Consider the following 25,683-nt stretch of genomic DNA (forward strand, 5'->3'; position numbering starts at 1 on the left):
TTCTCATGTAGCTTATAGATAAATTTGAAAAATAACTGCCAGATTTCTCAGTTTGCCATTTGAGAAATGTTGCGAGTGATAGCAGCATTATTGATTGTAGGTAGCTAGGGGTACAGTGGATAGAGCAGTAGGCTTGAGTCAGGAAGATCCATGTTCAAATCTAGCCTTAGATACTTACTAGCTGTGTGACCCTGAGCAAGTCATTTAACCTCTCCTTGCCTCATTTTTCTTATCTGTAAAATACGAATAATAATTGAATCTACCTCATGGGGCTATTACAAGGATCAAATGAGATAATAATTAAAAGTGCTTAGCATAGTGCCTGGCACATAGTAAGGCACTATATATATATATATATATATATATATATATATATATATATAAATACACACACACACATATATATGTTAGATAGATACAGATATACGTAGATATAGATATATATCTATAGATATGTGCATGCATGCTGTGTAGTTGTTCAGAGTGACTGTTCTTAACGATACAGCATGCATATGAATGTATAAGTTCTAGCCTGTTTAAAAGGCAGTCTCAATATTTTTTGGTCACACCCCCATGACCCCAGGTGCATTCTGCTCCATTTAACATTGGCTTGTTCTGTTGTATAATGCTTCTCTTTGAGCCTGTGTTGAGTGTTTCTTTCCTTATTTTTCCTCTGGGTTGTTGCTAATGACTAATCTCCTTCTTTTGAAATTGCTAGATACATTGATGCCGCCAACGCTTTGGAGCAAGAAACCAAACAAGGCTTACGGCGTTTTGAAGTTTGTGACAATATTGATCTTGAAACTATCTTGATGGAATATGAGAGCTATTATTTTGTAAAATTCCAGAAATACCCTAAAATTGTCAGAAAGGCCATTGAAACTGGTATGTGGCAATATATGTGTGTGTATATATATGTATATGAAATAACTCTTAACTCTTAGTGTTTTGTTTGCACCTTACTCCCCAATAAAGATGATGCCTGTTATCCAACATTAAGATAATATATTAGAAAGACCATATAGTACCTTTCCCCTTGATTCAAACACTAAAATATGGTGCAAATTAAATATAATAGTCTGCACTTTGTTGTATGTCTCTGCCAAGGACCTTGCCATTAGAGTCATTTTAGAGCTGAAAGATCAGAATCCCATTTTGTCCTAAGAAGTTCTTAAGAGACCAAGCACACTTTTCCTGCATGGCTATGGGGTGTGTAGAGAGAGCACTGGACTCCTAGGACACCTAGGTTCTGTCCATGGTGCCGAACCTAGTTGGGTGACCCAGGGAAGGTAACTTCCCTTGTCAGTCTCTATTTTTTTTTACTGATAAGATGGAGATAACCATACACCACTACCTTCTTTATAAGGTTGCCGTGAAGAAAACTCTTTGTAAACATTAATGTCTCTACAAATGTGAGCTATTGTTCTTTCTATTAAAGTTTTAGAAAGGGCTTATATGACAATAGATCTTTCCAGCTAGATAGGAAAACCTATTAGCTGCCTCGAAAGTCACAGGGAAATGGACATTGGTGAAGCTAATAGCTCATGTATAGATAATGAAATGCTCTCAAAAGCTATCAATTCAAATAATAATCAATATAATACATAGGTCCAGTATAGGTTAGCAGTAAATAGAGGCCGGTTGAGGGAGTATCTAAAACCAGGACCCTGTGTTTTGTAGTAATAGATTGACTCTTAAAAGCCCATAAGTGGAGGAAGTAATTATAAATCAAGGAAGATCATTGTCCTCTTTACAAGGGACTTGTTAAGCCACAGACTTGATCGTTTAATTCAGGGACCAGGATACTAGGGGGACTAGGAGCTGGGAACAGCTGAGCCTGAGGATCCCCGAATCATAGGATCTTTGAGTTAGAAGGACCCCCAAAGGTTATCTAATTCAATTACCCCCACAGTACAAAAATCAAAATGTTGCTTTTCTGTCCAGAAATCAAATAAAAAACCATGATAAGTCCTAATCTCAAGATTATTGGGGAAGTAATATAAAATGCAAGTTTTTGGCCATTAGTTGCAGTGTAACACTTGGCATGCCTTCACATTGTTCTCCGGTGGTTTCTGACATCACTATTTTTGCTTCTTTGGGGGTAAAACTGCCGTGCATTATAAATGTCATGAAATGTCTGACAGGATTCATGTCTTGACTCAGTGTCACTCACATTGCAGTGAGATGAGATCAAACAACAACTTCATGAAATGAAGCTGATCTGGGGCCCTCATGATCTCAAGGTATCTTATATCCAATGGCCTTGGTGCCTGTCACACAGGAGGCTACAGTAGGGCTCAACTCTCCTCGAAGCAGGGAGTAATTTATTTTCACATAGCATTGGCCAAGAATGGCACGAGTCTGGGTTTCAGTAAGGTTTACAGTCACAAGCACAGATTTCTTGAAAGGAGGGACAGATGTCAGAATTACTCTTTCCTTTGTTTGGAATTTGGTCAAACATTTTTTTTCTTCTTTCAACATTTACTTTCCTGCAGAAGAAAACAAGATACCACGGAATGGAAAGTCCAGAAGGTAAAGTAAATGGAATTAACTATTTCTGAATATCTTATTACAGCTGTCCTGGGGGCATTATGGTTGGGGTAAAACATTCATTACTTTTCATCCAATGGGAGGTGCTTCTGTATTGAGAGCCCAGTGACCTTTCCATGAATGGTCATTGACTATAAGCAGCTGGATATTGGTACATGAGCTTGACAGGCTGTAGACTTCTTCTGCGAATTCGATCCCATCCCACTATAAGGTCAGGAATCAGCTTGACCACAAGGGAACCTCACTGAGGATCTTTGTCCTGAGGATCTATATAGCTCCATTAAGCCTTGAAGCTTTGTCTGACTTCCTAATAGGTCAGTACAGCAGTATTTTCTTCAAGTAGTTCATAGCAGAACTTCTCAAAAAGGGAACACTAGTATGACCCCTGGTATTTCACAGCAAGCCAGGCTTTCCCTAAAGTTCTAGTTTTTAATCACTCCTTTGCATATTACTACAGTGGATCTGTCCACATTTCCTGAATTCCTTCTGACTTCTCCCTTCCCTTTCTTCATCCCATCCCACAGCAAAACTCCATTCTGGGTTTGTGGCATCTTATGTGAGTTTCTCTATGCCTTCTCTCTTTTCTCTTTGTGATTATAAATAAATTTGCCTTTTTTTTTAACAAAGTCTGTCCTGCACCACCAGCTTCATCCTTCCCTCTTTGCCTAATTCCCTCCACTCATCCCACTTTCAGATATTCTTCAATAGTTCTCGGTTTTTCTGCTGCCTTCCCCTGTGCCATGGCCAGATTAGGGTTAAGAAAAAAAAATTTGGAGGAGCCACTTCCCTAAAGAGATAACGTGGCTTTTTAGCATCAGGCTTGGATTTTTCTACATCTGAGTATGCCAGATAATAGCTTCTTGGCTTAGGGAAGGTTGAATGTTCTTTTTGCTATTAAAAGATTTAAACTTCATTGGAAGGAAAAGTTTGAACACCTGCAGGGGCTGCACCATTTTGTAAAACTATGAATGAAAAACTGTATAGAGTGTCCTGGTGATCTTGTCAGTGAGGAGGTTGGCATAGCTTGTTTTGATAAACAACTTGTTAAAAGTTTAAGGGGTAGATATCCTAATTTTGTGACCTTGTATAGGTTGCCTACCCTCTCATCTGTTACCTCTAAAAGGAAACTAGTCAGAGTATGCTACACCCACCTCACAGGCTTGTTTGGAGTAGCTAATAAAAATGATTGGAGAGGAGCATGTGCATGATTGGAAGTGCTGTGGAAATGCTTCAAGTTAATACGCTGCCTAAGGCTAGTGTAGTTTTGCACCATTCTTTAGGAACAGTTTTATTGTTTTGACAAAAGTGTTATTCTTTTATTTATAGTTTCCATAAAACTAGTCAGACTATAGTAATAAATGGTAACTACTTGTGAGAGGAAACAGCGAGGGGGCATTTAAAAAGCAGGGCTTTGGAACACATGCAAATTCTGATTATTTACAACCCAAATTCATGCTCAAAACTTCCTCAGCATTTCGTACCCCGGCAAGAAGTTCTATCATTGAGTGAAGAGGGTTTTTAGAGTTCATTGTTTCTTTGGAGTAGCAGTGCTTCTCCTCCCGTTTGTGTGGAGATGTGTGTGTATGTGTATCCAGAGATATATAGATATTGATGTATGATAAAGGCCAGAGGGGAGAGGTGTATCTATGAGATCATATATACATATATACATACACATGTAGATGTACATACATGTATATAGGAGATAAAGGTTAAAAACACCAACTCAGTTTATGTGTAGCATTTTGTGTTCATGAAATGCTTTCTACACGTGATTTCATTTGATCTCCACAACAGCTCTCTGAGGTAGGTAGTGAAAGTATCCCCATTTAAATAATCCCATTTAACAGATGAAGAAATTGGGATTTGGAGAGGGGAAGGGACTTCCTCAAAGTCACATCTGATAAGTGGCAGCTCTGGCATTTGAACCCAAGTCTTTAGACTGCTCTTCAGTGATCTGGATGAATGATGATTAAAGCTGGGAAGAACAGATAGGAAATTAATGAATTATGGTCCCATTAAACTTCTGTTGCTAAAGAGAATTATTTAAGAGTCCATGACTTTATTTCTGTCATTAGTAAATTAGTACTCATGCATGATTAATGCTTTTTGTGTTTCACAGCAGGGAAGAGAACTCCGTGAGCATTTGCTTATGAAGGGCTGTAATTGAGACTGGAAACTTTTCTTAAACAATTAATTGTTTAAGAAATTAATTAATTCTTAAACATTCCTTGAATTTATTCTTTGTTTTTCATTCTTGAGCTAGTCCAAGTTTGAATGTTAGCTAGGACGTATTATATATATATATATATAGATATAGATATAGATATATATATATAGATATAGATATAGATATAGATAGATAGATAGATATAGATAGATAGATAGATATAGATATAGATAGATAGATAGATAGATATAGATATAGATATACATACATACATAATATGCATATATGTATTCTAGAATTCTAGAAGAATATATATGTATGTTTGTATATACACACACAGAAACACACCCTAGCTAAAGATCAAACTTCGACTACATATATAGTCTAGAACTCTAGACTATATGTGTGTGTGTGTGTGTGCGTGCGTATGTATGTGTATATGTATGTATACACACATATGTATTCTGGACTATAGTGCTATTCTAGAATTCTTTGTGTGTATGTATGTGTGTATGCATACATACACACATACACACATACACACACATTCACACATACATATACACACATATATAGTCTAGAATTCTAGAGGACCCTGTGCGTCTATGTGTGTATATGTGTGTGTGTCTATGTATATATATGTCTGTGTGTACGTACTTGCTAAAGATCAAATTTGGCCTAGCTCAGCATTCTAGAAGAATATATGTGTATGTGTGTGTTTGTGTACATGTTGTTGTGTTTGTCTTTCGTTCTCAAAGAGGATCATGGCATCAGGGAAATGATGACATGACTGGCAGTTGCCCTTGATTTGGGTGAGGGAGGGCTGTGCAAGATCACCAGCCTCACTTTCTCCTCCAGAGCCATCTGGGTCCAGTGGCCTGATACTCGCTAGGATGACTGGAAATAACCCGGGATGCAACGGGAGACCCTGGCCCCTTTTAGGCCAAAGCCTTTTCAAGTGCTCACTTTGAGTGAGGTAGTGCCCATTCAGTGAATAGGCCTCTTTAAGAAGTTAATCAAGGGATGGCCCCTTTAATCAAAATTAAAAAAAAAAATCAAACTGGGAGGGGAAGACCCTCAGGGTTCGTGGCCAAAAGAGTAACAGTTACTATTTGGTACTTACATTCATTCTGTGCTAGGAGGGCAGGGACCTATTGTCCAGTCTATGAGCTCCAGAGTGAATTGGGTTTAAGGCTTGGTTTTTGAGAGAGAAATCTAGCCAGTAAACCCAAAGGTAAGGAGCCACCTTCAGCACGTGCATATGTATGTATGTATGTATGTGTTATATATGTACATGTATATGTGTTCTATCTGGCAGCTAGGTGGTGCAGGGGAAACGGTGTTAGGCCTGGAATTAGGAAGACTCATCTTCCTGAGTTCAAATTTGGCTTCTGACATTTATTAGCTGTGTGACCCTGGGCAAGTCACTTAACCCTGTTTCCCTTATTCTCTTAATCTGTAAAATGAGCCGGAGAAGGAAGGGGCAAAACCACAAGAAATCCCCAAATGGGGTCATGAAGAGTTGGACACAACTGAAAAATAACTGACCAACATGTGTAGTTCATGCTAAAGATTAAACATGGACTAGTTCAGAAAAGAAGGAAAAGAATACATTCAAGGGATATTTAAGAATATTTACATATATGTACAGATGCGTATATATTCCTCCCCCAAAATTGCTTCTTAAAAACAAACCTTTTTAAAAGCCCCGAATTGTTTGTGCTTAGGTAAAATAATAGGGAGAATGAGTTTGGGGAGCTAGAGACCTGGGTTCCAATTCTTTCCTTAACTTCTGCGACGATCTCCAAGCAGCTGCTTCATCTGTCTTCTTATGCTTCAGTTTCTTCATTTGTCAAATGGATGTAAAAATTCCCATCTCCTGTCCATTTCCTAGGGATCTTGAAATAAAGACAATAATGTAAGTGAAAATTATTTTATGTCAGCTATAGTCAGTCAACAGGCATTTATTACTGAGCACTGGAGACATAAGATAAAAGATAAAAAAGATAAAAAAGAAAGATAAAAAACACAACCCCCACTCCCCAAGAGCCCCCATTCTAATGGGGTCGTTGAGGGTTGAGGGAGCTGAGGTCCAGAAACTCCAAGACTGGAGTTCCCAGACATGGTCGTTGAGGGGGAGCACCCCTCAGGGACCCAAGTCCTGGAGAGGGTCGGGGCCGTCTGGAATGAATTCACGATCTCAAGCATTCTTTAAGTCAAGGTGGCAAAGATTTGTTACGCTGTACAGCGGGCCAGAGTTCTTAGGGAACCTGCAACCTTAAAGGGGTGCAGGAAAGTTTTTATAAGAGATTTGGGGGTGAAATATGTCAATTAGGTGTTTTGGGGTGGGATTAGGGAGTGGTTAAGGGGTGGTCCGTTCTTAAAGGAACATGTACTTTATGTATCTACTGCGCAGGTATCTTACCCAGAGTTCACTGGGAAGTAGCCCAAGGGGGGAGCGACCTGGAGGTGTGGTTTTGACTGTGAAATGTCACAAAGTCAACTAACAGGGCTGACTGGGAATATCCAGGTGGCTTCCATCAAATGTCTTGTTAGACATGATGAATGTAAGGGAATATACGTTTGACTATGTCTAGGATACATATCAGTAAGGTCAGTAAGTAGTAAATATTGTTACGGCCCAGTGCACAGCCAGTTAGCACATACACAGGGAATCCAAACTAATAAATTCTATACGTACAATTGGCTGCAGTATCAGGAGGAGAGATAAGTGTTTTGCTAAGGCATGCTGCCCTTGAACTGGAGAGAAACTGCTAGGGCCAATGTTTTGAAGCTAGGGAGAGATGTGATTTTAGAACTGGATATGGTTTTGGAATTGGGGTCCAGGCACAGGCACCCAAGCAGAAGCTAAGGAGAAATGTAGTGTTAGAATTAGGGTCAAAGCACAAGCACCCAAGAATCCCCAGCAGGGTCTCCCTATGCAAAGAGTTATGTATACATAAGATATATACAGAGTAGTAGGAAGGTAATCCAGAAGGGAGGCAGTAGGGGTTTGGGGGTTGTGGGGAGAGGACCAGGCAAGGCCTCCTGCAAAAGGTGAGATTTGAGCAGGGCTTTGGAGGAAGCCAGGGAACAGTAAACATGGAGGAGAGAGGAGAGCATTCTAGGCATTAAGGACAACCAGAAAAAAGGCTTGGAGTTGGGAGTAAAGTGGGAAGGCCTTGCATTCTGTAAAGTGTCTTTACTTCTCATAGGACTTCCATAGATATTTCATGTTATCAATAGCATGTATTAAGCACTCACCAGGCATTGTGCTAGATGCAGGAGATACAAAGACGTATGAAATAGATTTCACCCTCAAGGAGCTTATTTGGGGAGACATTTGGGGAGACAACATGAACATCCTCACAAAGGCATAGAGAGGTATGTAGAATGCAAATTGTCTCATCATTTTATTTAAGATAAAAGTGAGGCAGAGAAAAGTTGCCGCTATCTGTGCACCACAGATTAGATAATTCTTGGTGGGTCTGAGAAGAGAACTCAGGTCTCTGGACTCTCATCCCACTGCATTTTCCACAAGATGAGAATGTCAGTGTATATGTTTAAACTCTAGTATTAACATAGGCTATCTCATTGGAGCTATAATATCAAATACAAATATACAAACCATGACTTTTTAATTCCCATGAAAAAAAATTAAGTCAAAAATACAATTAAGTGGGATCAAATAGTATATGAGGGGAAAATTCTAGTGAACACTTTGCACTTACATTGTGTATTTAAGAAGTATGCCAGAGAGAACTGAACAACAACTTTTAACTTCAGGTTTCTTGATCTTCCCTGCTTACTATATGGCCCTAATCAAGTCATTTGCTTTTCTGCATGCAATACTTTGTCCATAAAATGGATATTTTAATATATTGAGCTTATTTCCACCTCACAGAGATATTCTGAGGAATAACTAGTATGAATTTTTTTAATCTTTTGTAAACATGAATTCTAAGTAATTATTGTGTCAAGTTTTAAGTTAATTTTGTTCAACAGATGCTTTTGAGTATTCAGTCTCTATAGCAGTGTTGGCTGGTTGGTGTCCTTCATTCCCAAAGAGGACCAAAATGATGTGATTTATGTTGGAGTCAAAGTACAATGTATCTAATCAAACTAATATGAGCTTGGAAGGCTACCACGAATTGGGCATAGAGGGAGTAGGACACAAAAATAAGTAAAAAGCACACAATTCCTGTTCTTAGGGAGTCTCTACTTAGATGAAGAGGCAACAAGAACTTAATGCTACTTGCCAAACAGCAAGGTGCTATCTGATTATATAACCCAAATGTAAGGGTTGAGAGAAAGTGGCGAGTTTTGAGTCAGATTTGAAGAAGGTGAATTGGCAGAGAGGAAGATCAGACAGAGGGCATGAACAGGAGGCAGAAGTGTGCAAGAGGGACGTTCTTAAAATATATGACTCTCCCCCCTCAGGTGTGCTGTACTTCCTGATTGCTTGTTTGCTGCAAATTAAGTAGTTAAAATAATTTCCTTCAAGGGTTTTTGTACCATAGGGTGGTGAATGATGCTTCTCAGAATCTTCCTAGGATCCCTCAGCATCGGCCCCCATCAAAGACGACATCTGGGAAGACATTGGAGCCCAAGCCCCCCAACAAGGATAACTCTAAACAGGTAAAAAATGGAACTGCCTGAGCTTGTTTGCTGAATGGTCCTTTCATAATTGGTCCTCATCAGTCTTTCATGCTAAGATATAGCTAGCCAAAGGGGAGAAATTAAATTTTTTTTTGTTTTGGAATCAAGTTGATTCTCTTCCAATTCATGGTGAGAGGAAATCGTTATTTGCCTCGCTTAGATTTCTCACATGACTTTTTGGTGGAATTTGGTGGAATTACTTACCCTTTAAACATGAGCTCTAGACCCAAAACACTTTATGAGATTTGTGACCTCGGTCAGAGCAGGGAGAAACCAGGCAAGGTCTCCCAACCTGCATTGACCCGATGGATAATTCCACTTCTCTTCAAGGCTTTCTCTTATCATGAACTGAATTTCAAAAATACAGGCTAGAGAGAGGCAAGATGATGTAATGGACAGAGAGAGTTCCTGTTGGCTTTAGAATCATGAATACCTGGTTTCAAATCCTGCCTCTGAGACATAATGACTGTGTGACTGTGGACAAGTCACTTAACCTCTCAAGCAACTCTCTTAAGACTAAAGTTTCAGAGCAAGTGCTAGTTTGCATTGGTAAAGGGAGTTTTCTCACAAGGATTTCTTTATACCAATGAAATCACAAAAGCATTTTTTTTTAAATACAGGTTGCTATGAATTGGAGTGTTATGGGAGTCGATCATCATAAACATGTAACTGCCTGCAATCTAAGGGGCAGATAGGACTGAATAAGTACAGAGAACCCATGCTAGGCATTTGGGGGAAACTGTAGAATGGGAAATAAAAGTGGAAGGCAATGAAAAAGGGCGAAAATATTATAAAGGAAGAGTAGTGGGACGCAAAGGCATATGATCATGTTAATCATTGGTTAGCCAGGAGAACCTTTTCACCATCTAATCAGATCCTGTAATTCTTACGTATATTGGCTTATGAATGCTTACCTCAGGTAATTACAACATAATGCTAAAGAGGCAAAGGTGATGAGTGATGAGATACACTAGTTAGCTCTGTTCAACGTGTTCTCTTGATAAGGATATGTCTTTTGGATGGTTGGTCAGTAACATCACTTGGGTATATCAAAGATAGTATCTTACGTTACATAGAGAATGATGTTTCATTCAGTTGGAATTATGTACAAAATCACAAAAACACTGAAGAAATTTCCCCATTCATAAGACCGACATATTATATTTAATTTTTGAAGGTTATTTTCCCCCATAGTGTGCTCCTATGAAAACACTCAATGAATTAGTTCAGTACTACCAACAAAGAAAATGTGATCGTTATTTACTCATTCACCAAAAGTTAATTAACTGCCTACTGTGTGCCAAGCACTATGCCAGGTCCATAGTCTCTGCCCTCATAGAATTTATGGCCCATTTGGAGGATAAGACATAAACACAGGTAACCTTAATATGCATTACATGACAAGTGCAACGTATGCAGTTGCTGTGTGCAACTGGACCAATGTTCAAAGCTGAATTTTTATCCTTGCAACTGTTTTCCTCCTTCTTCAGGAGCCTGACAATCCAGCTCCCTTAGAGACTCTCGACCTTGGTTTAAGTGTATCAGGAGTCAGCAAAGGCATTGGAAGTGAAAATGCCCATCCAAGAAGGGTGAGTCGAACGCTGAAATACTCATCATTGGAAATGGGGAGATTTCTTATAAGACTTTGAAACAAATAGGATACCTTTTCCAATTGTAGTCCATTATAATCGAGGTTGTAACTATTGGTAGGTCTGTCACATATTATTTATTATTTTATTTACTCACTGGTCAATAGCAGCTTGCTAATGTTGTTACCTTTTATCTCTGATGTTGGGATCTAAATTTACAATGGAAGGGGAAAATGTTGATGGTTCCTAATCTTGTCCTTGGTAGAAATTTCTTTCCATATTGGGTCAACCACATGTTCTGATTCTTAATTGACAGTATCTCAAGCAGAAGAGATTCAAATTAAACAGACATTTGAGAGAAGAGAGTTTTATTCATAAAGTATTGCTGTGTGATCATCTACCTTTTCTAAGCAACAGCAAAGTTAAAATGTTCCTGCAAAAAATGACCTCTAGGATTCTATTTCCTTCAGAGTCCCTTTTCTATTTTTTTGGTTTGAACAGGCTGTTATTTATGCAACTTCTGATGCATCCAGCCCTAACCAGCCAAACTGAAATAATGGTGGAAAATGCAGTGCCTCTTAGATAACTGAGGCAAAAAAAACCCAAACAAACCCCAAACCTAAACCCTTATGCGAATGAACTAGGTAGTTTAGAAAAACTACCTTGAAGTCTGCATAATTTGGATAGGAGACTAGAACTGAGATAATTAAACCTTTCTTTATTTAGCCTATGTTGATTAATTCCTAACTCTTTTTCACCCTTCACCCCCATATTGAGAGGAACCTCTACTGTTCAGGGCTCCTGGCTTCATTATGTATCCCAGCCAATTCAGTAGATTAGAAGTTCCCAATGTTTTTTTTTTTTGTGGTGAGTTACTGTGTTCCTACACTGAAGCATTATGATTGACTGTGGGCAGAATGTTGGGAAGATGTGTGGAAAGGAAGATGCCAACCTAGATGTTCACTCAGCTGGCCTTAAAGAAAGCAGCATGCACTAGCAATTTTCAGAATCACTCTCATTCCCTCTAGAAATGCTCTCAGGATACAGGGAGGAAGGTGTGATACTAAATGTCACCCTCACCCCTCCCTCAGCCCATAGATACTTGAAGTTGGGAAGCTAGGGCCATTTTGAATGCCCAAGGAGCATAGCCTTCATTCTTGCCCTCTTCTCCATAGTATGTGGTGTCCAAGGAGAAAAATGAAAGAAATATAGCATGAAGTAGTTCCTGCGATAGAATATGGCTGGCTTATTTAGAATCCTTGCTCTAGGCTGTAAATTTTGTTTTGCTGTTATACCAAAAAGTACCTTAATCACCCATTTAATAGTAGGTTTGTTCATTTTCTGTACGTATGGTTTTTTCTTCCAATAAGCTCATCTCCTGTTGAGAATGCACATTTTCAAAGCATAAGAAGACTTGAAGTGTATTATATATTGTATAGTATTTGTTAGATTTGGTGGACGGAATATGACAGCAGGGGTGTGATCATCCCTCTGAGTCTTTACTTATATCCACTGAGGCAAAACTACCTCTATTTGATGACCTAGGACATTTTTCTCCCATAGTTGAGTCTTCGTGGTGTAGTGGAATGAGCACTGGGCTGGGAATTAGGAGAACTGGTTCTCTTCCTGGGTCTTCTACTTTAGAAAGTCACCTAATTTCTCTGACCTTCAGTTTCTTTCTCTCTAAAATTTTGGAATTGGAATATGTGTTGTCTGAGGTTGTTTTAAGCTCCAAAATTCCATGATTCTATTAGGTACAGGCCACCTTTTTGCTATATTTCTTGTTTTAGAAATCTTGCCTTATACACTTAAAATACATAAAAATAATTCCTGTAGCTTTAATAAAGATGGAAAATTAACTTAATGTTTAAGTCTAAAATTCAAGTGAAATATTTCAACACAGTAAATAACCATTGTTAACTTTCAGGGTCAAGCAGTTGACTTCCATGGGTTGATCACAGATGCTATCAAAGGAACAACCAATGAAATAACCTTAAACAGTTTTGACTATAATGCAGACCCTTCAGTAAGTGGCAGCTATGTTATATTTGTCTTTCAAAAGATATCAAAATCCTAAATGAACTTTAGAAATCGAATCCTCAGAAATGCAATTAGAAACAGTTCAAATCACTGGTCATTGTAGCTCACTACCGTGTGTTCATGTACGCTGTTTTCCTTTTCCAAATTGTGACACCACATTTTAATGTAAGGCTTTTTCTTTCTACCTTCAGGTACGATTGCTAAAACCTCTCAGTTCATTTATTGGCATGAATAGTGAGATGAGAGAACTTGCAGCTGTTGTGAGCAGGGTAAGATCTGATATTCAATTCACAAATTTACTAAGCCTGATTGTGGCTACTGGAGCATGTAGGCAGTTTCTTTTATTAATAACAATAAATATGATCATTTATTTATAAAGTGCCCCCACTTGCAAAGATGCTCATATTTAGAGCCACAATAATGCATGATAAATAAATTATAGAAGCATAAAATTACAATACAAAAAGCCCATCTTACTGTAGAGACCAAGAAAACCAACTGAAGAAGGAGTTACTTGCAGCTAAGGTAAAAAATACCATCTCCTCACCACCCCCACCCCCAGCCAAAAAACAAAACAAAACAAAAACTTTCTTTAGGTCTTATTTAGGTGGTTTCAGAGAAAGATAAAAGAATGTCAAGAAGATGATTTCATAATTTGGAATAATTCAGGAGAAACTAGACCATTACGAAAGAGATTTCTCTGATGATGCCAACCAAAAGGACTACTTCTGGCTTTTTATATTTGTGGATCACAGTATTAGAGTCTGGAGGCAGATAGCAGGAAGTGTTGCCTGAACCATCCTTCATAAAGTAGATGAAGCAAGAGGGTAAATCAATGCTGAGAGCAGGATACAAGAGCAGGAAGGGACCTCAGAGGTCACACAGTTCAACCCGATGCTTGATGGGTGAATCCCCACTAGATCTTCAACAAGTGGTACCCCGTCTCTGCTTGGGGTAGTCCACCCAGCTTTCAGATAAGTACAAGTCATGTCCTGTGCTTCCTTTTCTTTTATCTCTACATTCACTCCCTGGATAATCTCATCAGCTCCTACATCTTCAGTTATTTTTACGTTAATGATTCCCAGATCTTCGTATTCTTCCCCACTCTCTCTTTGGATCTCCCCTCCTATATCACTGACTGCCTATCAGATACTTTGAACTGCATGTACCATACATAGCTCAAACTTAACATGTCCAAAACAGAACTCAGTATCTTTTCTCCCAAACCCACCCCTCTTCCTAATTTCCCTACTATCTTTGAGGAAGCCATCATCTTCCCAGTCACCCAAGTTTGCAACATTGGTTGTGGTCCTCATCCGTACTCTTACCCAGTATATCCAATCAATTGCCAAATCTTGTTTTCCCTCCACAGTATATAACTCATATACATATTCTTCTCCCACTTCCATAGTCTGTTCCCATGACTAGAATGCTCTCCCTCTTTATTCGTACCTTTTAGAATCACTGGCTTCTTTGAAAACTCAACTCAAATCCCACTGCCTGCTGGAGAGATTGGTGTCCTTCCCCCTCGCCCCACTTCCCTGGCCCAGACTGCCCTCTGAGATTATCATCTGCTCTTCATGTATCTTGTATGTACCTATAACTATGTACAGCACGGATTAGTGCAAATAATGAGTCCCCTGAAGAGGTCACCTGTGGTCAAATTGGTGCTATTTGAAGTGATATTAATGTAAAATATGCTAGTTGGTTCCAGCCCAGTAGAAATATGTGAATTCAAATAAGTGATCATTTCCAAGATTTATTATTTGCAGTAAATAGGACCTAGCTCTCGGTGCTCCCCACCCCCACTCTAACCCACCACTCCCAGTAAAATTAAGCTCCTTGAGGGCAGGATGTATTTTGCTTTATATTTGCATCTTCAATACTTAGCACATAGTAAGCACTTAATGCTGGTTGACTGATCCACTACTGTTGGTAGCAGATTATATCTGCTGCTACCTTGGAAAGTGATATTTTGACTCTATCTCACGTGGAACCACTTTGATGACTTAGATGCTTGTATTGATGTGAGAAACAATATAGATCCTTGAATTATCAGCTTTCTTTCTAATTTCATGCTGCCTCCTATAGTTAAATAAACAATGGAACATAGACTTGCCTTAGAGAAAAGCCCCTTCCTCCATAGAGAATAACAGCGGAGCTGAAGGGATCTCAAAGACCCTTAGTTGACCTCCTTCGCTTTACAGATGAGGAACCCGAGGACCAAGGTGACTTGTCCAGACACGAGTGTCAGATAGGCAGGATTTGAACCTAAAACTTCTCACTCCTGAATACGGGCTCTTTCCCTTGCACTACATTCCAACCCCCATTTCCAAAACTCAATCAGCTCCACCGACTATCACGTGGACTGACTTCATCAAAAGTGCTCCAGCAAAGGCCGGAAGACTTCTTGGGCTAAGCTTTTGTCGTAGAAGGAAATCTGACATTAGACTCTGTAGCATTAGGAATATGTGACCGTAATGTAAACACCAATCACTTAAAAAAAACAAAAACAAAACCTGAGTCCTGTCAATTGTAACTTAAATTTTTTTTTACTTTTTTTAAATATCACTTACATTTCCTAGTGTATCTCCCACTCCCACTCCCAGAGTGCTGTCCCTTATAACAAAGAATTTTAAAAAGAGAAAAAATAATATAGAAAACCTAAGTAGTACATTGCAAAAATGTGACATTATACGCAGTGTTCCACATCCATAGTCCTCTACCTCTTCTCATCTTTGGATCCAAGCTTGGTCAGACACTCACTAGATGTATGAGCCTGGGCAAGTCACTTAACCTCTAACCTTTGCCTCACTTTCCCCATCTGTAAAACGAGGGTAATAAAGCCTCTACCTCCCGGGGATTGTTGTGAGGAGCAAGTGAGATAACAATTGTAAAGCACTGAGCACAGTGCCTGGCAAGTAGTAAGTCCTATATAAACATTAGCTATTCCCGTACCATATAACATTCGTCTTTAGCTGTTATTGTCTTGTCCATTTACATTGTTTGTGCGTCCTGTATATTGTTTTCCTAGTTCTGCTTACTTCACTTGCTATCAGTTCATACGTATCATCTTTTTAACAAAAAGCGTGATGTGAACAAAACAATCGTAGAGTGTCAGCTGGAAGTGTCTTTGGTGGTCATATGTCCAATCTCTACTTGAGAACTTCAGAGGCAACCAACTCTATTGCTTGGACAGTTTTAATCATGGGAAATGTCCTCCCCATACTGAGCTCACACTGTAAGGGTATTGTTCATAAGGACACCAACCTTGATCTCAATTATGGAAAAAAAGTCTTCAGTTGGAACATAGCTGCCTACACCCAGAGGTACTTTGAAGACCAACTAGATATATGCTGTTACCTTGGTCTTGGTTGCTTTTTTGCCAAAGGTAGTGACTAGCAATCAAGGGAACATGTAAAAATTTTTTGAAAATAAAGTTGGTCACCGGATGTGAAATTTAATCTTTAGGTCTAATCTGTGGGGTCATCTGGATTTTATAATGTTTGTCACTCATGTCTTTGTTAACATTCCTAGTACGCATTGGCAGGTCTCACAATCTTTATGGAATATCTTATTGTAAGAACAGTTCCATGACTGTATCTTCCTTGGTGACATTGAATCATGTTAGAAAGAAAGCTTTTCTGATACAAAAGACTTACAAATTCAGGTGGCCCGATGCAGGAAAAGACCCTGAGAGACTTTTCTTATGCTTCTTGTGAAATTGAAGTTTAGAAACTCTAAATTAGTTATCAGTAAAAGCCATCTTAATTGATTGTCTCAAATAGTTTCAAATGCATCTAAAAATCACGAGATTAAAGTCCCTATAAGAGAGAAACCTGCACTTTAGTTTGGTAGTTGACATTTTAGAATTTGGTAGAAGCAATTGCTACCTGATAGAAACGGAGCCGTCACTGGGGATAAAAAGAAATTGCTTTCTAAATAGCATTACCTCTTTTTGTGTAATGAATTAGGAAAGTGTTAGCAAGAAAAAAAGAGCCCAGTACTCCTTCAGTAACTCTGTTTCACAGTAAAAACTCATGTAATTCGAAGGCATATTCTGGAGCCTCTTTAATTATTGCCATAAATCACCTTTATTTGTTATCGACTGAAGGCAGGTGAAGTCCGTAGTTACGAGATTTTTTCTAGAAGTATTTTGTCATCGATGGCTTCTCTCGGGAAAAGAACTGAACGTTTTCATGGCCTCCCTTTGGCAAACTAACCAAAAATTCCAGTGTGTCCATGTATAAAGTGAAAAGTTTTTTATAACTGGCACTTTATGGCCTATTATAAGTCAGGTGTTGTTCTGTCTCTGTGTTTATTATTGTTGTAGAGAAAAACATTAATTTTAACAAAATGATCAAATGTGCATTGCAGGACATTTATCTCCAAAATCCCAACATAAAGTGGAACGACATTATTGGACTTGATGCAGCCAAGCAGTTAGTCAAAGAGGCTGTTGTGTATCCTATAAGGGTAAGAACAAAAAAGCTTTAAAGTCACCTCTTGGGAGTTATCCCTGCCCAATATCAATTGGACAGATATATGTTAGAGTCACATGCAATAGGAAATGAAGTACAGGGTGTCTTGTCTTCCCTGAATTAGCTTCTTAGCCGTATCATGCTGCTTTGCCCAGATTGGGGCAATCTAAAGCCAGATCCGTAATGTTCATGTCCATTTGGAAACCCTGTCATATTGATGACCTAGTCGAAGATAATTAATTAGCTGGGTAAAATAACTCCTTAAGATTACAGAGCCATAGGATCATAGATTTAGGGCTTACGGAATAATTGGATATATTAAGTTATTCTTTGAATAGTGTGTCACTATCTATTCAACTTCACATCTGCCCCCTAAAACTATACCTTTTATAGTGAAAATGCCTTCCTTTAAAAGGACATACCTCATCCACTTGCTTTATCCCCGTTATCCTCATTGGACCCTGTGTGGGGCAGATAGACCAAGTATTATTATCCCCATTTTACAGGTGAATAAATTGAGAATCAGAAAGAGTTATAGGTTATTGAAAATGTTAGTGCTAGAAGGGCCCTTAGAGATCATTAAATCTCTTCTTTATAAAGGTAAGGAAACTGAGGCACAGAGCAATTACCGACACTGGAAAGTTCACATTGCTAAAGCCACCCACCTGGATATAATTTCTTTTTCTTCTCAATCCTTAAAGCACCTTGTCCCTTTCTTAAGATACGATATCTTAAGATAAGGTACTATGTACCTGCTTTATTCTAACTGATTACTAGTTCCTTGAGGGTAGAGACTGTCTCATTCAGCTTTGTATTCCTCACAGCACCTACCAACCAGTCAATTAGTAAGTATTTATTAAGTATTTACTGCGTGCTGTCCACTGTGCTAAGCACCATGGATTCAACAGGAGGCAAAAGACAGTCCCTACTCTCAAGGAGCTCACACTCTAATGATAGTGCCTTGTACCAAGTAGCAAAGTTTCAAATATTTGTTAAATTTTGATCAATTAATCCAAATAAAATCCCATTACAATAAGCTAAAAAAAAAGGGAGGGAAATGTTCCTCTTCCTTCTACCTCTGTCTACATCTTGGTATATTTATACGTGCTGGGCTCAGGCAACTAAGAACTTCCGTACTGTCATAGATAGAATTGCAGTCTGCTTTGGTGGGATAACTTCCCACAAATGGGAGTTCTCTTCACTGATTAAGTCACAGATCCTTTAAGTATTTATGTTATTTTGATGTGGTATCTGCATTGCGCTGGAAAGCATATGTATTATGTTGGAGTTGTATGAATATCACAAAAGTATCAGGTTATTATTTCTAATTTGTAAGATTCTTCTGCCTCCAAAAAAAGAGTCTTAAAAAAAGACTAAAACTTTATTAAGAATAAAGTTTTTAAAAATTCAAAGCCAGAGAATCAAGTTGGTCACCAGACGTGAAATTTAATCCCATTCAATACATCTTGTAGCTCTACTTGGTGAGAGGCCTGGATTTTATGTTTGTCACTTGTCTCTGCTGGCTTTCCTAGTGCACATTGGTACAAAACACATAATTGTCCCTGAATTTCTCTTGTTTCCATAGTATCCACAGCTGTTTACGGGGATTCTTTCCCCATGGAAAGGACTGTTACTTTATGGCCCTCCAGGTAAATACACATTTTTATATCTTCTACTTTTGTTTCTGTGTTAACCAAGTTATCCTTTTGTTGAGAGGGATTGAAAGTGTCATATTCCACTTCTACCCATTGGAAAAGTTGCTATTGTAGGTCTCAGCCCAGTTGAGCCCACCTCTAGATGGTGTCTGGCTTCTGCATCTCTATGTTTTATACTTAAGAAAATTCAGTCTCAATTCTTGCATCTCTAGGTACTGGAAAGACTTTGTTGGCTAAAGCTGTGGCTACTGAATGCAAAACAACCTTCTTTAATATTTCTGCATCCACCATTGTCAGCAAGTGGAGAGGTGATTCAGAAAAACTCGTCCGGGTAGGAACCCCTGATTTTGTTTTCTATAAGTTCTCATAGGGTAGAAGGAAGTGAGGAGGTGATTTCCCCTGGTTTCAGAGATGATGCTTGTGAGAAATTGCACTGTGGGGTTTTCTTTTCCATGAACATACAAAATAGAATGACCATTTTTACCTTTGATCATACATCCTATCATAGGATCATTAACAAAGGACAGTCATCCCCTCTGGATTCTAGTTTCTTGGGGGAATGGAGACAGAAGAAGGCCTTTATATAGCACTAGTATTTGCCATATTATCTCATTTGATCCTCACAATAACTTTAGGAGGTAGTTGCTGTTAATTATCTCCATTTTACAATTGAGGAAACTGAGGCAACCAGCAGTTAGGTGACTTGCCCAGAGTCCCACAGCTACTAAGTGTCTGAGGAGGGATTTAAACTCAGGTCTTGTCTCCAGACCCAGAGCTCTGTGCACTATGGTGCCACCTAGCTGCCTATCAACAACTTATTGCTCATTTGATTTCCATCCTTTTCCAGGGCACAGATTATTGTCATTGACAGAGAAAATAGAAACAAAATAAGAATTAAACAATTCAGCTTTCCTTCTGTCTTTAGTTATTGTTATCCCATGCACTCCAAGCATCAGCTTTCTCCCTTCTTTAATTTTCTATGATTTAAAAAAAACACAAAAACAAAACAAAACAAACACCTTTTTAGTTATATATTTCCTTTGTTTGGCATTTAAGGCCCTCTGCCACCTGGCTCAAAGATCCTGCTCCAGCTCTGTTTCACATTTTTGCTTTTCACGTACTTTTATATTCCACCCAAACTGGATTACTAGTCCATCTCCAAACTCAATGTCCTGTCCGTGATATATAGTCTCTCCTTGTCTTTTGCCTTTTAGAATCCTTACCTTCCTTTTAGGCCCAGCTCAGCCACCTCTTCCATGAAGTTTTTTAGAACTCCCCCCTCAAATTACCTGGTGCATATCATAACCCCTCAACAGAACATAGACTCTTTGATGACTTGTTCTGGTTTATATCTGTCTCTGTATTCCCAGCACCTAACAGTAGAAGGAGATGATCAGAGAATAGTTGTGGAATTATCATTGTCGATCCTCATTTTCCTCACTTGCACAGTGGTGATAACAATACCTGTTTTGCTTGATTCATGGTTATGAGATGGTATATTTGAAATCTCTAAAGGATATTGGGAGGGTCCCAAAGTCCTCTCCTCTCTCCTTTTCTTTATATACTTCTGCCTTGACGCTTTAACTTCCTCCCTTGACTTCAAATCTTATCTCTATACAGATGACTCCCCAGATTTTTTATATCCTTGATCTCCCTCTTATGCACTAGGCCCACATCTTCCAGCTGTTTCTCATTTGGCACCTCGATCAGACGCTTCCCAAAACTAGCCTTGTTATCTTTCCTCTAAACCCTAGTCCCCTCTCCAACTTGCGGGTTAAATTTTTCCAGAGAAGTCTCAGGGACCACAGTAACTGCCTTCAAGTATTTGTCAAGTAGGCGAGGGATTATATTTGTTCTCTTTGGCCTTAGGGCAGAACCAAGAGACATGAGTAGAAACTGCAGAGGCAAATTTAGGCTTGAATTCAAGAAAATTTTCCTACCAATTTGATTTTGCCTCCTGGGTCATCTTCAGTTGTCCTGGTAAATATCAGGCCACTGGACTCAGATGGCCCTGGAGGAGAAAGTGAGACAGATGACCTTGCACAGCCCTCCCTCACTTAAGTCAAAGTCAACTGCTAGTCATGTCATCATTTTCCTGATGTCATGGTCCTCTTTGAGAACAAAGGACAAACACACAATAAATTTTTTTTTAATTCTGAATTTAACAAATATCAAAGAAAATGAGTATTTCTATATACTTAATAAAAGAAGAAGAATATTTGTATGTGCGATTATGAATCTCTTTATACACAGTTTGCTTTTCTTTTAAAACTTATGATAGTGCATACCCTTTGATCCAGCAATACCATTACTAGGTTTGTATCCCAAAGAGATTAAAAATAAAGGGTGGGGTGGGGGAAGGACCTATTCACACAAAAATATTTATAGCAGTTCTTTTTGTGGTGGCAAAAAATTAGAAATTGAAGGGATGTCCACCAATTGGGGAATGGCTAAACAAATTGTAGTATATTATTGTAATGGAATATTACTGTATTATAACAAATGATGAGCAGGCAGGTTATAGAGAAACCTGGAAAGACATATATGAACTGGTGCAAAATGAAGCGGAGCCAGCAAAATCTTGTATACTGTAGCAGCAATACTATATAATGATGATCAACTGTGAATGACTGATCTATTCTCAGCAGTACAATGATCCAAGACAATTCCAAAAAACTCATGATGAAAAAAATGCTGGCCACCTTCAGAGAAAGAACTGGTGGAGTCTGAATTTAGATTGAAGCATACTATATTTCATTTTCTGTATTTTTTCATGATTTGGGTCTGTATCTTCTTTCACAACATGACCAATTTGGTAATAGGTTTTACATGATTGAACATGTATAACCTATATCAAATTGCTTAGTGTCTCAGGGAGGTAGGGAGGTGAGAGAGGAGAGAGAAAATTCAGAATTCAAAAAAATTTTTTAAATGAATGTTACAAATTAATTTTACATGTAAGTGGGGAAAAATAAAATACTATTAAAATATGATAAACTCAACATGCAACTTTCAAAGCTACCTGGCTTATCTCTGATTCTTTTTGGCCTTCCCTTTTTTCCTCTTTTGTACCAAAAACAAAATCCTTCTCTTTTCTTTCTTTTCTTTCTTTTTCTTTGGAAAACCCATCCCCATATTCCTTCTCCCTCCCCTACTCTCTTTTTTAAAAAAAAGGAAAGGAAAAATAAAATCCTTGTAACAAATACACATCTGACTTCATTAAATAATAATAATAATATAAAATAATGGCTGGTGTTTATACTTTGAAGGTTTGCAGAGTGCTTTAATTGATCCTTACCACATACCTACGAGGTAGGTGTTGCTACACATGAGGAAACTGAAGTTCATAAAAGTCTGGTGATTTACCCAGAGCTGTGCAGCTAGTGTCTATCTAAAGCAGCTGGATTTGAATCCAGGTCTTCCCGACTTCTCAGGGGTCCCAGTGCTCCCTCAGTCTCTTAGGTTAGAATTCTTGGTGTTCTCTTTTCCTTTTCCCTGTCTCTCTCACCTCTCATATATAAGCCCTATGAATTTGCTCTTGCATATCTCTCACTTTTATCCCATATTCCCTGTTTCTATCTCCACCATTCAGATACAGGCCATCATTAGTCCTACCTGGACTCTGAAGACTGGCCTCCTCATAGTTCTTCCCATCTCTACTTCCTGCTTCCCCTGACCTCTCTTCCACACTGTGGCCAGCTTTCTCTTCTTTATGTATTGCACAAGCACGTTCATGTCGTTCCTTTGCTTAGAAGTCTTCAATGTCCAACTAAGTAAAAGAGGTAGTCAAAGGCCTCTGCAGCTTGGCACTACCCTCCTTCCTCACGTACTCTTTCTTCCGTATTTTTGATGGTATTCTCTTCCAGGTCTTTTGCCTTCCAAACCACAGTGAACTTCTTTTTGTCCCCTATAGGAGCCCATACTTTCTTGCCTTTGTTCCTTTGTCCCAGTTTCTGGAATCTCTATTCAACTACTGAATTCCAGTAGGTTCTGTAAAAACCAACTTAACAGTGACTTCGTCCTTGAAGTCTTCTGAACATCCTTTCAGCTTGCCCCTCCCTTGCGCTTAACATAGCACTTCACGTATTTATTAAGTATTATACATTATCTCAAATGATGTATATAAAGTTCTTTGCAAACTTTAAGTAGCATGAAGATGTCAGTTTTATTTTCTTTTTTATTATATCTGATTTCATTGGCATAGGGAACTCCTGGTTTGAGGAAATTCCATCTACCAATACAAATCAGGAAGTGCTCTGAAATTTAGTTACCTGAGGAACCAAGACTTGCCCAGGAGCACACTATCAGTATGTGTTTCAGGCAGGTCCGTTCTCTCCGCTATTTCAGATGCCTCTCTGTTGTTATTGGCATTGTCATAATCACCATCATCATGTTCTTCTTTTTTCTGTGGAGTGCAGATAGAAATAGGCTGAGAACAAGTTGCCGCCCTATTTCTAGTCCTTTACATGTAATGTCCTACACATCGTTGCACAAGAGGATAGAATAACTGCTTTTTATAGTGGAATAAACGTATTTAGGATGGAACCTCATCCTCTGCATGCCCACTGAGAATAGCACAGACAGGACAACAGGGATGGGCCACATCTCACATTGTTCTCACATGGTTTTGATCTGCTAGGTCTCTATGTTTTGAAAGCTTTTTAATCAGTCAAAAAGCATTTATTAAGTACTTACTATGTACTAGACACTAGGGATACTAAGGCAAAAAACCCAATTCTTTATCTCAAGGAACTTATTTTCTATTTGAGGGGAGGGAAAGATGACATGTACCTGCAGAATAAATCTACACAAAGGAAATTCAAGGTGGTTATTGATGTAGGGCACAAGTAGTTGGGGAGGGGAGTGAGGAAGGCCTTCTTTACAAGGCATTGGGGCTTGAGGTGTATCTTGAAAGGAGATTCTGTGAGGTGGAGATTAGGAGGAAGTACATTCCAGGCATGGGAATGGCCATTTCAGAGTCATGGAGTTCCACCTGTGAGGTATAGAGAGATGGCCAATTTGGTATTAGAAGGGGAGCAGTGTGCAAATAAGGCTGGAAAGAGGTAGGAGCCAGGTTGAGAAGAACTTTACATCCAAATAGAAGGGTTTATATTTGATTCTAGAGGCAATAGGAAGCAATAGAGTTTATTGAGTAGGTAAATGAAGTAGTGGGACCTGGACTTGAGATTACTTTAACAGCTGTATAGAGGGTGGATGTGAATGGAGAGAGACTTGATGAAGTGAGACTAATTAGGAAGCCATTACAATAGTCTAGGGAAGAAGAGATGAGGGCCTCACTTAAGATGACAGCTATGTGACTAGAGAAGGGGTCAGATGCAGGAAATGCTGTGGAGATCAAACAACAAGATTTGGAAACTAATCAGTTATGTGATTCCAAGGAGACAGTAGAGTGGAGGGTAACTCCAAGGTTATGGACTGGGAAGATTGGAAGAACAGTGACACGCTTGACAGAAATGGGAAAGTTTTGTGGAGGAGTTCATTTGGAGGAGGGGAGGGAAGAGAGAGACATTTGAGATGTCTGAGACTTCCAGTTAGAAATGTCCAAGAGGCACCTGGGAATATGAAGCTGGAGCTCAGAAGGGAGACCAGGGCTAGATATAAAGATCTGTGAGTCATCTGCATAGAGATGATAATTAAACCCATTGGAACTGATGAGGTCTTTGAGGGAGAATGTAGAGAGAGAGAAAAAAAAATGGCCCAGGACCAAATATTGGAGAACACTCATCCTTAGGTAGCATAATATGGATGATAAATGAGCAACGAATCCTAAGGAGTGATGAGACTAATAGAAGGAGACCCAGCAGAGACAAGTGCCATGAAAACCCGGAAGGAGAACGTATCCAGGAGAGAGAAGTCAGTTAATAGTGTTAAATGCAGCAGAGAGGTCAAGGATGAGGACTGAGAAAAGACCATCAGATTTGACAAATAGGAGATTGTTGATAATTTTGGAGAGGGCAGTTTTAATTGAGTGATGAGGCCAGAAGTGAGATTGCAAAGGGATGAAGAATGAGTGAGAGGAGAAGAAGTGAAGGCAATGAGTGTCAATAGCTTTTTATAGGAGTTAAGCTAAGAGAGAGAGGAGAAACATGAGAATGGTAGCAGAGATGATCTGCTCTATCTAGTGGGGATTTCTCATGGATGGGGCAGACCTGGATGTGTTTGTAAGCAGCAGAGAAGGAACCAGTAGATTGGGAGAGGTTGAACATTTGAAGGGGGAGGATAATTGAGGGGCAATCTGCTGGACAGGATCAGAGGGGACAGGATAAGGGAGTCTTGTAGAAGATTTGGCCTTCACTAGGTGAAGGGCCACTTCATTATCAGAGACTGGAGGAAAGGATGGAGAGGATGGGATGATGTCAGGTGGTTTTGAAATGATGGCAAGGGAAGAGGGGGAGCTCATGAGGAATGGCCTTAACTTTCTCAGTGAAGAAAGATGGGAAGAGGAGAAATGGAGATGTGAGAGGCTTGAAGAGAGAAAATATGGTTTGAAGTTGCTTCTGTGTAGAGCAGAATGTGAT

General features: G+C 39.0%; 1 protein-coding gene across 3 annotated transcripts in view; it reads left to right on the top strand.

Annotated features, from left to right (window-relative positions):
* Window positions 1-797: 797 nt before the first annotated feature.
* KATNAL2 (katanin catalytic subunit A1 like 2) overlaps window positions 798-25,683 on the top strand; it is a 57,469-nt gene continuing 32,583 nt past the window's right edge. The window contains exons 1-9 of one of the 3 annotated variants that reach the window (XM_036740928.1): window positions 798-888; window positions 2,490-2,532; window positions 9,241-9,358; window positions 10,870-10,968; window positions 12,896-12,994; window positions 13,200-13,277; window positions 17,386-17,484; window positions 19,075-19,138; window positions 19,357-19,475. In XM_036740928.1, coding sequence (XP_036596823.1) covers window positions 813-888; window positions 2,490-2,532; window positions 9,241-9,358; window positions 10,870-10,968; window positions 12,896-12,994; window positions 13,200-13,277; window positions 17,386-17,484; window positions 19,075-19,138; window positions 19,357-19,475 — 795 coding nt within the window. In that variant the 5' untranslated portion in view covers window positions 798-812. The remainder of the gene's footprint in view (window positions 889-2,489; window positions 2,533-9,240; window positions 9,359-10,869; window positions 10,969-12,895; window positions 12,995-13,199; window positions 13,278-17,385; window positions 17,485-19,074; window positions 19,139-19,356; window positions 19,476-25,683) is intronic. The other 2 variants (XM_036740929.1, XM_036740930.1) reach the window with 2 other exon arrangements.

Source organism: Trichosurus vulpecula, chromosome 1 (genome assembly GCF_011100635.1).
Source record: "Trichosurus vulpecula isolate mTriVul1 chromosome 1, mTriVul1.pri, whole genome shotgun sequence".
In the NCBI taxonomy this organism is placed as follows: Eukaryota; Metazoa; Chordata; class Mammalia; order Diprotodontia; family Phalangeridae; genus Trichosurus; species Trichosurus vulpecula.